At 35.1% G+C, this 15,160-nt stretch overlaps 3 protein-coding genes across 6 annotated transcripts; 1 reads left to right on the plus strand and 2 right to left on the minus strand.

The window, feature by feature from the left end:
* Positions 1–85: 85 nt before the first annotated feature.
* Positions 86–1,954, minus strand: egr (TNF superfamily member 12 eiger). Its single transcript, XM_081995031.1, has 5 exons — positions 1,536–1,954; positions 1,260–1,327; positions 1,109–1,199; positions 722–1,051; positions 86–667 (listed from the first exon to the last, which is right to left on the minus strand). The coding sequence occupies exons 1-5, from the start codon at positions 1,710–1,712 to the stop codon at positions 407–409; spliced, it is 927 nt and encodes a 308-aa protein (XP_081851157.1). The 5' UTR covers positions 1,713–1,954; the 3' UTR covers positions 86–406.
* Positions 1,459–5,646, plus strand: LOC145739721 (oxysterol-binding protein-related protein 2). 4 transcript variants are annotated; one of them, XM_081995030.1, is made up of 9 exons: positions 1,459–1,509; positions 2,606–2,692; positions 2,743–2,960; positions 3,020–3,278; positions 3,339–3,536; positions 3,972–4,191; positions 4,247–4,363; positions 4,416–4,633; positions 4,690–5,646. In XM_081995030.1, exons 2-9 carry the CDS (start codon positions 2,667–2,669, stop codon positions 4,790–4,792), a joined length of 1,359 nt encoding a protein of 452 aa, XP_081851156.1. In that variant the 5' UTR covers positions 1,459–1,509; positions 2,606–2,666; the 3' UTR covers positions 4,793–5,646. The 4 variants fall into 4 exon arrangements, with proteins under 4 accessions (XP_081851156.1, XP_081851154.1, XP_081851153.1 ...); XM_081995028.1 differs by lacking the exon at positions 1,459–1,509 and adding an exon at positions 2,284–2,405 and having other exon boundaries at positions 2,461–2,692; XM_081995027.1 differs by lacking the exon at positions 1,459–1,509 and adding an exon at positions 2,301–2,461 and having other exon boundaries at positions 2,547–2,692.
* Positions 5,647–7,446: 1,800 nt separating this feature from the next.
* chn (zinc finger transcriptional factor charlatan) lies at positions 7,447–14,549 on the minus strand. Its single transcript, XM_081995073.1, has 6 exons — positions 14,223–14,549; positions 11,843–13,350; positions 11,420–11,632; positions 8,911–11,365; positions 8,087–8,849; positions 7,447–8,028 (listed from the first exon to the last, which is right to left on the minus strand). The coding sequence occupies exons 2-4, from the start codon at positions 13,330–13,332 to the stop codon at positions 10,105–10,107; spliced, it is 2,964 nt and encodes a 987-aa protein (XP_081851199.1). The 5' UTR covers positions 13,333–13,350; positions 14,223–14,549; the 3' UTR covers positions 7,447–8,028; positions 8,087–8,849; positions 8,911–10,104.
* Positions 14,550–15,160: the final 611 nt, after the last annotated feature.

Here is a 15,160-nt window from a genome sequence, read left to right on the forward strand (position 1 = left end):
ATCATAGACTATAAGTTTTATACATTTTCCGGCAGTTTTTTAACTGACTATTCTTAGCGTAGTACAGCTACAAGAACAACTAACATTTATTGTAGAAATGTTTATTTAAAAATTAACTAAGACTTAAGTGTTTAAAGTTAATTTAGGCCTATTTATTTGTATTGACGTCGCAATGTCAATTTTCTTCTATATGCTTAAACATCGTACTTGTAATGTAAAATGATTTTCATTTGGCTTAATAAAAGGTCAAATTTTGCCAGTTTATCAGTTCAAGTCAATATAAGCTAATGTTTGCTTATCGGCTATTATGAAATGCGAATAATCACACTAATATACAGCACTACAAAATTACATATTTAATTAAGTTTAACAAAACAATACTAATTTGTTCCCTGCTCTAAAATACTCAAACTGCAGCGCGAATATCTCCTAATTTAACCGCACCAAAGAACGACATGCCAGGTACAAACATGGAGTAATGATCTTTAAAAATATCTCCCAAGCTTATCTTGTCTCTTTCTGCTAAATATTCAACCCCAGCAGTATAGCAAGTGTTTCCCTTCCGAGCCCTAACGTCAGAATGCACTTGAACCGTACACTGAAGTATCATTTCGTCATTTTTAAACACCCTGTAACCATTCAGGTCATGGTCATCCAAATAGTAAATCTAGAAATACTGATTGAGTGAGTGAGCTTAACAATTTACAGCAAATCAACTTACTTGAGAATATATTAAGTATAAGCCAGGTTCTTTAATAGTCAAATAACCTTCTTCAAATTGAAAGTGATTGATCATTCCAGTACGTTGAACCCATTTGCTTGGTTTCCAGTCCACAAAAATACTGCTAAGGTGTCGTAAGTGCCCATTACCATTGAAGTTTTCGTGAGTTCCTAAGACATACGACGAGGTGTCTCCACCAAAGTGAATTGAGGGTAAAGGTTTAATTCGTCCAGTTTTCGGGTGTCTTTCATCCAAAATTTGCATCCTAGGTCGAGTTAGCACGCCCTCATCACGGATTATTGGAAATTCCAAATTTCCTTCATTGTTGTCCTAAGTTAAGAGTCGGTTAATTTTAATATTAGTTGATAAGGAACTTGTGTTATTTACGTTAACGTAAGATTCCATAGAGCTAGATGCGGACTTTTTGACTATAGTGTGTGCAGTATTGTTTGTTGCTGTAAAAGGATTGTTGTTCGTCCTAGAAAAACTTAGCTGTAGTTAAGTAGTGTAAGTTTTAGAGACCAGAATATTTTTTTACCGATTTAGTTTTCCCACGAAGTCCTGATTTCTTCTTTCTCTCAGATGCCGATACAAAACCGAAGGTATCTAAATAAATAAATTACCATTATCATTTATAAAAAAAAATGTTGCTGACGTACTTAAGCAGAAAGCAAAAACTGCACTTAACAGCCGATCTAATTCTGTGACGTACAATTGTAATGTACCAGTAGTAATAACATGCTGTGGTAATGATTTTATTAGACAACCAGTGCAATTGTCGAATTTAGGTAACTACTAAAAACTATTATCTTACTTTGTTAGATTTTTCATACATTAATTGTCCAACGTTGTTTCGCAACTCTAAGATTTCAGCTTCAAGTTTAGCAACCTTGTAGGTATTGAACACTGTCACAACACTGAACGCTACAAAAAACACTAAACCGACATAAATAAAAACGTTCTTTTGCACTTCTTCGGCTCGTTCCTTCATGTTGACGATACTCTGCTAACACTGCGCTTTAATGTGGTCAATATCAGCTTAACTCGCTTCCTTATCTCTCGGACCACTCGTTTAAATGAATCAATTTTGGCCTTTGCTTGTTGGTATTTATTGTTTTATGACTAACTAATTTTTCTCAATATTTGGTTTTATGTTGATACCGGACAAGGCTAACGATTTAAGAATTTTATAGATTAAAATGTGCATACAATACCAAATGCAAAGATAACGCCAGCAGTTTGTGAACGAACTGACGTTGATAAAATAACTTCAATCTTTTTCGGATATTAAATGATTATTATTTGCTTGATTACATACTATAGACAAAAATGAGAATTTTTTGGCGCAATTTTCCTTTTTATCTGGTTTTGGCATTAATGGTGACAGTTCTCACACTGAATTTCTCTAAATAGTAACTTAAAAAACACTATTTTAAATTATTGACATTTTTTTATTTATTCAAAATTTGTGGCTGCTATGTGGTGTGTAAATAACAAAATTGAGCATTTCTCTCCCTACAATGACAAAATCTCCCCGGGCATTTCCCCAAAAATTCCAGTCGGCGCAAGCGTAAATGGAGAGTTTAAAAACGGAGTTTGCCCTATATACATTCTTGTTTATCACAAATTATCAAGCCTCAACTTCCGAGGATGTTTTATAACTGTAAGAAGTAAATGGCAAATTGTAAATTAATTGATAAAAGTAAAGCCCTACTAGGGTAATAATATTGTGTTTTCAGGGTAAGTTTGGTCTTCGCTTTTATCGCATATTCAGAATCATTTGCCTCCCCTTAATAAATCAATACTATGTTTTTGTTGTTGTCAGTGCCAGTGATGGTCATCAGGTTGCATAACGTTTAATTTTTGCGTGTTTCTCTGTTGAAGTTTCCGGAACGACTAATCGAATGCCCAGTTTTAGTTTTGTATTTTTGGGAACGCTAGGAAAATGGAGGGTTGCAAGAAAGATCACAGGTAAAATATGGTTAATCAGAAATGACAGCAATATTAGTAAAAAAAATCAGGCATGTTTTGCCTGTACCTATGTTTCACAGTGACTACAACATCTGGTCTGTTTTGAAAAATTGTATTGGGAAAGAACTAAGTAAGATCACTATGCCGGTGGTATTCAACGAACCTCTAAGCTTCCTTCAAAGAATGGCAGAGTATATGGAGTATGCTCATTTATTAAGAGTTGCAGCTCAACAAGATAACTCATTGTCCAGACTTCAATATGTCATAGGTTGCACGTCGCCAAGCATAGTTTGATATAGTAGGTAGTAATGTTTATTTAATTTACAGGTTTTGCTGTCAGCGCTTTAGCCTCAAACTGGGAACGCTTAGGAAAGCCTTTCAATCCATTATTAGGAGAAACATACGAGCTGGAAAGAGAAGACTTTAAAATTATATGCGAACAGGTCAGTCATCATCCCCCTGTATCTGCTTTCAATGCTGAAAGTGACGACTGGGTTTTTCATGGGTCTATTCACCCTAAATTAAAGTTTTGGGGAAAAAGTGTGGAAATTCAACCTAGAGGGACGGTGACTGTTGAGTTCCCGAAGTAAGTTAAGTTTTTTTTTTGTAATTTTAAAGTATTAATGAAAAGATATAACTAAAACAGATTAAAAGAAGCCTACACTTGGACTAACGTGACTTGTTGTGTCCATAATATTATAATGGGAAAAATGTGGATGGAACAATGTGGAACTATGGAAATTGTGGCTCATGCATCAGGGCATAAAGCCACATTGACCTTCAAACAAGCCCGTGATACTCCAAAAAATCTCCATAAAGTTGAAGGATATATTTCAGATAAAAGGTTTTATTTATAAATGTATAGAGTGGCTTTATTTGCTGATTTTTAATAAGGATATAAAAAAAGCAAATTAAGTCACTGTGTATATATGTATACAGGTGTGGTAAATCCAAAACCGACCATAGAAAAACCGCGTAACGGACAGAGAAACGTACATTATTGCATGCGCGGGGCTAAGACAGAAAACGAAAAAAATATCAAGTAGGCCATATTTTCAGCGCGCTGTTGCCAAACGCCAAGTATCACTCAAATACCGTCGACAAAATAACTTGGCGTTTGGCAACAGCGCGCTGAAAATATGGCCTACTTGATATTTTTTTCGTTTTCTGTCTTAGTCCCGCGCATGCAATAATGTACGTTTCTCTGTCCGTTACGCGGTTTTCCTATGGTCGGTTTTGGATTTACCACACCTGTATACAAAAAACACTACATTTCTAGCAAGCAAAAACTTTTCTATATTTACGGAAAATGGACTGAATACATCAAATGCACTGATTATGCCTCCTATGAAGTATACATGAAAGAAACTTCTAGTAAGAGCACAGATCCAAGAAGCAAGAGTCCTAATGACTCACCTTCGCATACTTCCAGAAAAATGCTGCAAAAATTTAATAGTCTGAAAGTATCGACTTTCAAATCACAAAACTCGACTCAAGAAGTAACTATTTGAACCAACAAATAAAAATCAATTAAATTAATATTTTTTATTGTAGCCTGATGACACTGATGATACAGAAGAACTTCCAAAAGCTGATTCGGGAGTTGAAACTGAAATTCCCAACTCGACTACGATATGGAAAGTTAATCCCAGACCTTTGGAAACTGGAGATGTAAGATCAATAAGAATTGATTTTGAGCTGACTCTACTTTTTCTCTTTTCAGTATTATCAGTTTACGACATTTGCCATGTCTCTAAATGAGCTGGACCCTGGAATGAAAAACATCCTATGTCCTACTGACTCTAGACTAAGACCTGACATAAGAAAACTAGAACAAGGAGACATTGATGGGGCAGCCATAGAGAAAACCAGGCTAGAAGAGAAGCAAAGGGATGCTAATAAACGCAGAAAGAGCAAAAATGCTGAACAGTGGACTCCTAGGTAATATAATATGTTTCGCTGAAATGCATTAATTAATTAATTTTAATGAATTTCAGATGGTTTAAACAGGAGATTAATCCTTACACCCAACAGGAGGATTGGATTTACGCTGGCAACTACTGGAAACGTCAATACACTAACGATTTGAATATTTTCTAAATGAAAGTCTTCTACTCGATTTTGTGGTGTTTGTTTACCTTATTAGAATTTATAGGCAATGCTAACATTATATAATATATAACTACTATTTAGCAATCACCCATAAAGTATTACATTTAAAAACAAGTTAGTTACATAATTTTTATTTATTTTTTACAACCTGACAGATCAACGGTGACAGATTTTTTTATGATACTTTTTAGACCTGAATTTATTTTTGATCTCTTAACATTCATCACACATGTTGAAAGTCTACAAATCGTCAATTAATAGATGAGATTGTTAGAAATTGAAATTATGCTAGTGCCAATATTTCCACTAAAATTGGTATTACAACAGTTTTAGTGCTTCCATGTTAATATTTGTAACTATAATATATAGTTGACTAATTCCTAAAGATTGTTACTGATAAGTTCTCCATCCTTACCATTTATTAAAAAATTATAACTATAATCATGATTAAAGCCAATGGTTTTTTAGCAGTGTATGTATATTAGTTACATATGTACGGGTAAAAAAACTACCTGGAAAGTATTACGGAAATAGTTGGTGAGAAACGAGGCAATAATAATTTTAGGAACGCCATTTTGATAAAAGCCATTTTTAATATCTGAAGTTTTCACAATTTCCACTTCCCATTAATAACATAATAATCAATGCTGTCATGTGCTGTATGTTTAGAAAAATAGAATTCTCTGTGCTTAAGTAAAAAATACTGTTTCTAAATTTAAGGGTAAATTTAAATTTAACTTGTAGTTTATGTTTGTAGACTTGGAATGTCAGTGTTTCGATCACATTAGGAAAAATAGTATTAAAAATTGTTTCTGTTGATGAATAAAATGTTTATTTGAAAATAGAGGTTTTATTGACTGTTGTATCTTGATATTTGTGTAGAGAAGTTAGTCTGGATTGAAACGAAATTGTAAAAAAAATCCAAAATGGTTTATTTTAAAGCTAATTATTATACAAATATTATATTTATTAGCTTGAAAATAATAAATAAATATGCGGCCGTTGATAGTAAATCTCAAACTAAGCATTCTAAAGATGCTTTATTAACATAAAACTTATATTACAAAATCCGTAACCTAGGCGTCAATTTGAAACATTAAATACTATTTTCAATTAAATAGACTAAAAGTAAATTAAATGTTATTAGTGTTGATAAGCTTAGCATCACAATTATTCTTATGGAAGTGGATATTAATTAATCAAGCAAATCGGTATATGTAGGCTTATCAGCTCTGCAATACTATGAATGGCCGTAATGACTACAAATGTCAGGATAATGTTAACCGTTAAACTAGTGCAATACAAATATATTAATCTTTTATACCCATCGAGGCAATTTTAGTTTATACTTGACTGGCTATATAAATGTAATAATACATAAGTACTTCCTAATTCTTATAAGGTTTATCAAATCAAATAAATGTACCTATAAAAAAGTTGGTTAGAAATGTAGATTAAGTACTTTAATAGATAGATACTACTACTTAATGAGATAGACTAACATAATGCAGTTCTCTCCTTAGACCTCCTCATTTAGAAGTATTACGATACTTAATAAAGTCATTAATAAAATCCTTTAATTTGTCCTTTTCATTTCTAACATCCTCAAGGAGTTTTTCTACCTTCTGCACTTCCTTTTGCTCCGAATGGTAATCTTGAGACACTACTAGAAAGATAATCACTACAATCCCCATGCAGATGGCTGTAACGGTACAGATAAACGAGCTGGCTTTGCAGGGCATTTTGGAAACCAATCGCTTTGAACCATTTTGCAGCATGTAAAACAGGCGAATAAAGAATCCGACGAAGAAATTGGGAGTTGCTACCGATCCCGGGATGACCTGGTACGGGCTGGGTGGTGTAAAGGATGGTGCTTCCTTCGGCAAACCTTCTGGATGATGAACAAAGCGGGTCAAGATGACAGAGTCCATTTTCAGACGCGCTTTAAAGTAAAATCGTACTGTAACACTTTAGAAAATAATGGATACCCTGGTACTTACCTGTTACCTATAAAACTGAGACAGGATTTACCACTTGAAGTTCTTATATAGTAATTTTTAGTTGCGTCCTTCTTTAACTTGCACTCACCTGTATCCAGAGGCGTCATGTCACTTTTTTTATATTCAATACTTCCTTGCATCTACTTGCTCTTTATCACAGTAAATCAAGTTACACTTTACGGTCAGACCATTAATACATACTAAAGTACAATTTAGGAGTTTAGCTGATAAAACATATATTAAAACCATCAAAAAAGCCCTTTAAGACGAACCACCAATGGCATCCTGGCTTTAGCAAAAAGCTTATCAATTTAACAATAAAGTTACATCACTAATTATGTCAGTCATGAAGATTGGAAAACAATAGAGCCACCTTCCAAAGTCTTGAACTCATGTTCGAATTTTTGATAACAGGTTGAAACTTTTGCACGTACGACAGGAAATTGTTTTATAATGAGTCATTCGTATGGGCTTTCCAAATGAAAAATGTTAAAATCTGCCAAAAAGTTAAAGAAAGTGGTAACTTTTACATAAATAATCTATAATACTAATAGTGTGGTGTAGGGTAATGTAGTGTAACATCTAAAATTGTAGATGTTATACCGCTAGAGTGATAGCATCTATTGAAATGAAAATAATAAATAAGGTATCTGAAAATAGTGTATTTGACAAAATTTGTTATTTCTTAAACTATATGCAAACAAATATACAGGGTATTAAATACAAAATATAAAATTTAATTGTGGATTGAAGTACGAGTAGTAACCAAAAGTAACAGAAAACGCTAGTTCTATAAATTGATACATTGTCACTAAATTGTCAAGAAAATAATTTAAGAGATAATATTGAGGAGAATATACTTCACGCACAGAACTCGAATGGACAAATTCTAATCAAATTATGACATCAACTCTTCTTCGTTCTTCTTCGAATCGAAATCCTGCATGCCTACCAGATATATGATTACGACGATAGTCAAGCAAATGGATGTGACAGTCACAATGAAAGAACGACCTTTAAAAGGCTCTTGTCCAATCAGTATCAAGGCTCTTTTAATGGTTTGTATCAACCGATACAAGCGAATGAAGAGAATGTTGAACGTCCATTCCGATCTGTGCATAATCTGGATTTGGGTGGTTTCTGCAGGTAAAGGGTTCTGGGCAGGTTCTTGTTCTTCTTGGTTGGTTTGGGGGTTAAATAACAAAGAACTCATTTTTCGCTTGTCTTGAAATTAGAGACTAGTTTAGATAATTTTAACAAAACATGTTCTAAATGTACTTACAGTTTTTAAAAATCAGCTTTTATTAAAATATCTGTAGATTCGTCGTACTGCACAAGTTGTACACTGCAAAGTTTAGACGCTAATACTATTTTGCCCTGATAGTTACGTTCATTTCAAAGCACAACGTTGGTGTTATAAGGAATTATCGCTAATATCAAATTACATTCAATATTACTGCGATAAGTAGTGATCGTTTCGAAAGAAAAAATCAGTTGATTGAACGCCAACTTATATATTAATAATAATTGAATATTACAATGAGTATAAGTATTAAAATTATCCTAGCTACAAAACCTATAAAAAGTTAGTTAAGTTAGTTAGTTAAGACAATATGAATAAAATTAAATCACAAACCTACGTGATCTCTACTAATATTCTTGTAACCCATTTTCTTAAGAAATTTTTCAAGTTTATCATTGTAGTCTTGAAGATTGTTAACAGTTTTAAACAAACCCTCAGATTTTTCATTACAATAATGTAAGTCACGGCTCAGTATAATGATGACAAAAAGAAACCACACTCCCATAAATATGATACCAGCAGCAATAGCAGTTTCTCTAGATGTTACAGTATGGACGAACTTCCTCTTCAGATGCTGCAGATACTGGCAGAAGCGACTGAATCTCTCCATGTACATTATCAACGCCAAAAGTGCCCTATGTTGGTAGGTCCTTTCAAAAGGAATTCGGGGCAGCAAGCTTTGGTTGGGGCGGGGGTAGTCTTCAGCTGGTAACTCTTCGATGTTGAATTGCATTTTGAAAAACTGGAATTACGTCTTAATTTAAAGATTAAACTAGAGTTGTATTAATATAGTAGGTACTTACTTTCAGCAGAATATTTAAACTGGACTGCTCTAAGAACTGCTTTAATGTTAAGTTACACACGCACTGGTTTGAAATTACTTGTCAAGCTTACCTATTACCAGTGTCGTTCACTTAAAATTGACTACCAAGCCAAAATGTGCAGGTGTACACTTCTACATATCGTCGAGTATACGAGTCGTCACTGAACTCTGGCCACCTTATCAAAGTTGCAGTAAAATATAATGTTCTCCTCAATAGACTTGGCAAAGCTCCTATCAAAGAAACTAGTGTCTTTAGGCGTTATGATAAAAAAACGTGTTATTGCACGTACGCCAATAATAAAAGGAAATTGAAATAATAAGCTTTTAACAACAACTACATATGACGTCATATATTTTTTGTAAATACAAAACACATATGTGTAAATGACAGCCGAAAAAATAATTCAAACAAAAACAATAACATTAAAACGCACAGCTCCATTAAAGGTATACAAAGTACAACAAAAATGTTTTTGTACTATTTTTCTTTAAAATTCCAATACGTAGGGCAGAAAGAGAACAAGCTAAAACAAAAAAAAAACAACAACGTAACTTATAATAAAACAAAAACGTTTAAGTAAAATTCAACGACGTATTGCACAGAAGAACTTAATAATCAATGGAATTTGAGAGAAGGTCCATCTAATTGTATGTTTCGTATATTTAAATTATTAATTTATAAAAACTATGGTTTCTTTTCCATTACCGAATATTTAACTACGTTTTTAGTATACTACAATAATAAAATATATTTTAAACATTCGGCAACACTACCATTTTACAGATTTTAAGCAACATTTTTGAAAGGTCACTTTTTGATCGATTCTACATTATGTTGGATTTTTACCACAATTTTGTTGACTGATAATCATAGAAACCTATTTTTCATAACAAAAGAGAATGATTGTATACAGGGTGTCTTTGACACACATAAAATAATAAAAATAAATCCAAGAACTTTCAATATTGTACATATAATTTAAAAAAATAAATAAAAATTTACGTCAAATAAAGACCCAAATGATTATAACAAAAACTGTATGTAGAACCAAGGAAAATGTGTAGAATTTTATATATACACTAGTAGTACTTTTACAATCGTCTTATAAAAAAGTCTCGCATTTTTGTGATGCATAAATTCTATAAAACACCCTGTAGTGTTGTACATAAATCATTAATTGGGTTGAAAAGTGGGTATAATGATAGGCATGTGATTATTGACAACATTGTTCTGAATAAAAGAATGATCAAAAAATGACATTCCCAACTTATGGGCGTTTGACATATTAGCATCAGGTACAGTGACACTGTGAGAACCATTAAAAAAATTCGTGAAAGAATTGATGTCGGAAGGGGTAACGTTTTCTAGCGAAACATGAGTGGCGTCTTTAATTTGATGAGGTAGTGCTACTGTGAGGTTACTGATAACGTTGATTTTATTGTTCGGGGGAGGTGCGGGAAGAGGTAGGGACTGGCTTTTTTCAGTGTGGACCCTACCGGAGTGTAGAATGGCTTGATATCGATGCTTAAAAGTCATATTGCAATGCTCGCAAGCAAATCTTTTTCTGGAATGTTTCCAGTAATGGTGAAGAGTTAAAGATATTTTAGTGTGATATCTGCTGATGCCTGATCGTCTGCAGATTTTGCATGTCAATCCCTTTCGAGTCACTAGCTGGGCCATATATTTATCTACAAGTTTGTTGATTCCAGCTGTACTTTCTGACGACAAATATCCTTTCCACTTTCTAAGTTTGCCATTTAGATGTCTTAAAACCTCAACCTCATCAGAATCCCAATATGGGATTACAACTTTTTTGGGTTTAGTTTGTTTCCTGCTCCGTTTGCAATGACTCAAAGGCGTTGGCAGTACAACAGGTTTTGTTGTCAAATTCGTATGCACTGCCATATGGGTGATGATGCTGTTCTGACTTTCAAAAGAAGCATCGCAAAGTTTACAAGAATACTTCCTAAACGGATCTACGTTCTCTTTAATATCCTCACTTTTGGCGGGAGATGCGGTGACGTGTCGATGCGTGAATTGATGCGTCTCCAACGACAAATCGTCCTCAAATTCGCAACCGCACGTCTGGCAGACGAACAAGGGAAGTTCCGTTTCTTCTCCTCCTACTTCTTCTTCTGCTTCCGGTTGGGTGGTTTCCACACCTCCCGCCTCAAGAAAATCCGATTGAATTCGGTGACTTAAACTGATTCTATTCGACATATCTTCTGCTGTACTTGCTCTTGACTGAGACTCACTCTCTTGGTCCGAACCATCATTCGCTTCCATATAACTAAACAGTCTAGCTGCTCCATGTTGTTTAGGTATTTGATTCTTCCAAGACTTTACTTCATTCTGAAGGAAACGGTTGTGTTGGAGAATTTGCGCTGCTGCAGCCGACAGATCCGCGTTTTTAATCGTAAGACTTTGAGATTGACTAAAGTCAAAAAGAAATCAACTTACAGTCCGTGCAGCGTTAAAAATCACTTACCTACAAATAGTGGGTGTACTTCCACTACTACTACTGCTAGGATTATTGTTTGTACTATTAGAAGACGTGATGGTAGCTGTGGGAGTTGAAGGGCCGCTATTATAACCATTGGTCCTCAAAATATTACTGCTAGTTCCGCTACTAATAATGTTACTATTGGAAACACTTGAGGCTGACATTCCTGTCAAAGCTCGGTTTCTGGATTCCAGAGGGCTGCAACAAACACAAATAAATATTACTGAAATGGCAATAAATATGTAAGCTATATACAGATATTTAGGTAGGTACTGAATTTATGTATTAGTCCTAAATTTATTAGTAAGAACAATAATTAAAGAATGTCAAGGTAATATGAAAGTTTCAGAACTTAAAAGACCAACAAAATCAACAACTTGTACAAATAGCATCAGTGATTGTACTTACTGGTGTTCTTGTTGATGAGCAGTCAGCTGAGTTAAATCATCAGCAAGGAAACTACATTTAGCGCATGCTCGTTTGTTGTGGACTTTCAAAACGTGAGTAGCCAATCGTTCCGATCTAGCTGCTTTATAATCGCATAATCCGCAAACAAAAGGTTTCAAGTGGGTATTCATATGCCTTTTCAGACACCAATTATCCACACCGGACCAAGAACAATAGCAGCAAGTGAATCTTTTCTCGCCTTTTTTTTTACTACTTTTTGACGTTATGGTTGATGTTTTTGACAAGGTCTTCACGTCAGATTGACGGATACCGGGCACGGAAGGACTTCGAGCTATTCCGTTAAAACCAGGTATCGTTAAGGAGCTGATTGTAGATAAAGTGTTCAAAGCATCCGGTTGTACTATTGTGGAACTGGAGTTGTATTTTTGATAGTAACTCATTCCTGACGCGTTTTTAGGGGGATGTCTTCTTATCCTGTTTAAGTCGTAAGGATGGTCACGGTGCATTCTTAAAAAGTGTTTTTTTACATGATCGGCTCGGTTGAATTGTTTTTGACACACGTAACATTGGAAAGGTTTTTCTTCCCTGTGGATATTTTCGTGTCTAGTAAATAAATCTCGCCTATCTGTGGCGTAAGGACAATAAGTGCAACTATATCTCTTATTTGACGAAGATGCCGTAGAGTCTCCAGTATTACTGGACAAACTGCTAGAGCTGGCTTGGCTTAAATTGTTCTGGACAGAACTAGAGCCTCCTATACTTTGAAATTCTTCTGAAGGTACTAGATGATTTGGGTTAGCGGACGTAGCTTTACCAATTCCAGGACCTATATCCAGCCTATTTTTCAACCGTTGTAAAAATTTTATAATATCCTGTAATACAGGATTGTCCTTAGTTAAAGCTTCACAAGACTCATCAATATTGATGTTATGTTGTCTTCCTAAATGGATTCGGACACATCTAGCCCAAGCACTCTCGTATGAACATTGAGGACAGTGAAACGCCCTTAAATTTGAATGGGTTCCTAACCAATGTTCAGCCACTCGATTCAAATATCCCACGGATTCGCAATCAGAACATCTAAATAATTTCTGTGCAGCGTTGTATGTGGCTACTTTACTTTGAGTCCACTGAAGAGACTCCTCACTACTCATCCACTTATCTTCTATTTGAGCCGAAGCTGTCAAACTCAATCCCATAGTGGCCTTGTGGTTAGGAAATGTTGTATTTAAAATGCCGGTAGCTGGAAACCCATTTTGCATCAAAGCCGCTAAACCAAAAGCTGTTAAATGTTCTTCAGGTTTTAGAATAGGGTTGTCAACTTCATAGTCGATTGGGGTTAGTCCCCGGTCGGTTCCAGAGGAAGGTATTCGTTCAGTAGTCGATAAGTCCGGAAGGCCGTCTTCACCGTATAGTTTTCTGGTTATTTCTTTGAACATGTCTTCATAGCAGTCGATGGCGCTGCCTGTCATTGGCATCGCGACTTCCATTGCTTTGATATAGGCCAGCTAAAAAATAAATTGGATTCAATAATTATGAGCCATATAGGGGTAATGTGATAAGTCTGGTTAGTTGATTGTAAAAGTTTAGGTTTTCGTCATTCTAGCTAATTTTTTATTTTTTCCTGAACGTTTTCTGTATTTTTAGAAAATGTATTTATATACAAATCTCAAACTTACCAATACTTAATAAATAGACAGTCAATTTAAAATGTTCGCCAAAATTGATTTTTTTGTAAACTTAAGTTAATATTAAATCTAGTTTCTTCTATTATTTTCCAAGTTTCAATGTTAAGTCATGTACCAGCCTGTATCCATGGATTTTGCTTCAAATCCTTGAAAATTTCAACATGAGCTTTGTTGCTCAGATTTTCTGAGAGTTCTTGACAGTTTCTAGCTTAAGAATTTGCCTACACCAAATTAGACTGTTAAAATAAAGCAAATGGCGTAAATACCTACTGAGGCTGCAGTAAAACTTGTTGACAATTGTAAATAACGAAAACAGGCTATCTCTCGGCCAATTAAAAGTTTTCGGAGATAGTACAAAAGAAAAACTTTATTCCCATCAGTACCCAACAGTAGACATTCACAATTGAAAAAATTGATTTTAGTACATGTATATTCAAAAATTAGGCTTAACGAAATTTTGTAATTAGTATCCAGTGGGTTGATTGAACCAGTTATGACAGGTAGTAAGAGTAAGATTGAAAAAAGGCTGTTAGTTGTGCATAAATGGACATTTTAGCTTTCACGCATGACAAAAAACAAAGCAAAACTCGAACAAAATAAACGTACATACATGCCATGAATAACATCCCTAATAGTAATCTTCATAAATATGTATATGAAACTGAAAGAGTTATTGTCCTAAACTTACGTACATGTACGACGATTCACTCTGACAGTTAAACGGAGTGAAAACAACTCAACTCCTACCGCCCCGGTCTATGGTCCGCCCTTGCATTCAACCGGACTAGCGTAGTAGAGAAAAATCCACAATGTGAAATTCATATCGGAGGACGTAATTCTTGATACTCTGATGCACTTTAAATACACCGCACTAAGAAATACGAAAAAATTGTTCGGTATCCCCAAATTAGCAAAATAATCGATCAAATTAGATGCGTAGAGGGTGCGTTTGGGGGTGCATGCAGGGCCGTGTGGCCCTGTACAGGATCGTTGCGTTGTCTGACCCACCCAATACTGCGGCACCCGTTGCCCGCGACCCGACGGGGTGGATGGCCCCCCCAACCCCACCCCCACCCCGCTTCGCCTGCTTACCGCCCTGCAGCCATCCCCGGTGCGGTGGCGCGACTTCTTCTGCACATGCAGGGGCGTCCAGAGTGACTAACACCCCCCCACCCTCCCAGCACATACGAGGGTTCTTCAATTCATATTGTGACTTTTGTCTTTCTCATTGCAATAAATAAACATATACTCCATGGATTACTATCTGAAATGTAGAAAGACGCACATCAAAGTGTACAAAGTTTATTTCATTAATCTGCTAACGTAGTACGTATGTAATAGAGTAGACCAGCAATCAGTTATTACTAAGAAACCCTGGTATCAAAAGTCGATTTGTTTGGTTTGGACGCCGTCACTGTCGTAGCTGACCTCCCCCCGTCACTCTACAATCCCCATCAAGAAACTATGGAATAAAGATAGGTCCACAAAGGCTCCGTCTTCTTCACAATATTGCCACCTACGATAATGATTGATTGACATGTTTTTGATTGTTTTATTAGATTACTCGTTCATTTTACTTGATTTCAAAGCGAACAAACCTTCGAGAGCTATGAGATAGAAATAAACATTT

This window comes from Ips typographus, unplaced genomic scaffold (genome assembly GCF_016097725.1).
Source record: "Ips typographus isolate SLU unplaced genomic scaffold, UJ_Ityp_2.0 IpsContig35_part1, whole genome shotgun sequence".
Classification (NCBI taxonomy): domain Eukaryota; kingdom Metazoa; phylum Arthropoda; class Insecta; order Coleoptera; family Curculionidae; genus Ips; species Ips typographus.

Excerpts from the sequence above, each read along its gene's own strand:
- egr (XM_081995031.1), bottom strand. The coding sequence starts at position 1,712 with ATGAAGGAACGAGCCGAAGAAGTGCAAAAGAACGTTTTTATTTATGTC. Across the intron at positions 1,328-1,535 it reads TGTATGAAAAATCTAACAAA|ATACCTTCGGTTTTGTATCG; the intron begins GTAAGATAATAG and ends TTATTTATTTAG. Across the intron at positions 1,200-1,259 it reads TTCGTGGGAAAACTAAATCG|GACGAACAACAATCCTTTTA; the intron begins GTAAAAAAATAT and ends AAGTTTTTCTAG.
- LOC145739721 (XM_081995030.1), top strand. The coding sequence starts at position 2,667 with ATGGAGGGTTGCAAGAAAGATCACAG. Across the intron at positions 2,961-3,019 it reads CAGACTTCAATATGTCATAG|GTTTTGCTGTCAGCGCTTTA; the intron begins GTTGCACGTCGC and ends TTTAATTTACAG. Across the intron at positions 4,634-4,689 it reads GCTGAACAGTGGACTCCTAG|ATGGTTTAAACAGGAGATTA; the intron begins GTAATATAATAT and ends AATGAATTTCAG.
- chn (XM_081995073.1), bottom strand. The coding sequence starts at position 13,332 with ATGGAAGTCGCGATGCCAATGACAGGCAGCGCCATCGACTGCTATGAA. Across the intron at positions 11,633-11,842 it reads GCTCATCAACAAGAACACCA|CCCTCTGGAATCCAGAAACC; the intron begins GTAAGTACAATC and ends TGTTTGTTGCAG. Across the intron at positions 11,366-11,419 it reads AGTACACCCACTATTTGTAG|TCAATCTCAAAGTCTTACGA; the intron begins GTAAGTGATTTT and ends TTTTGACTTTAG.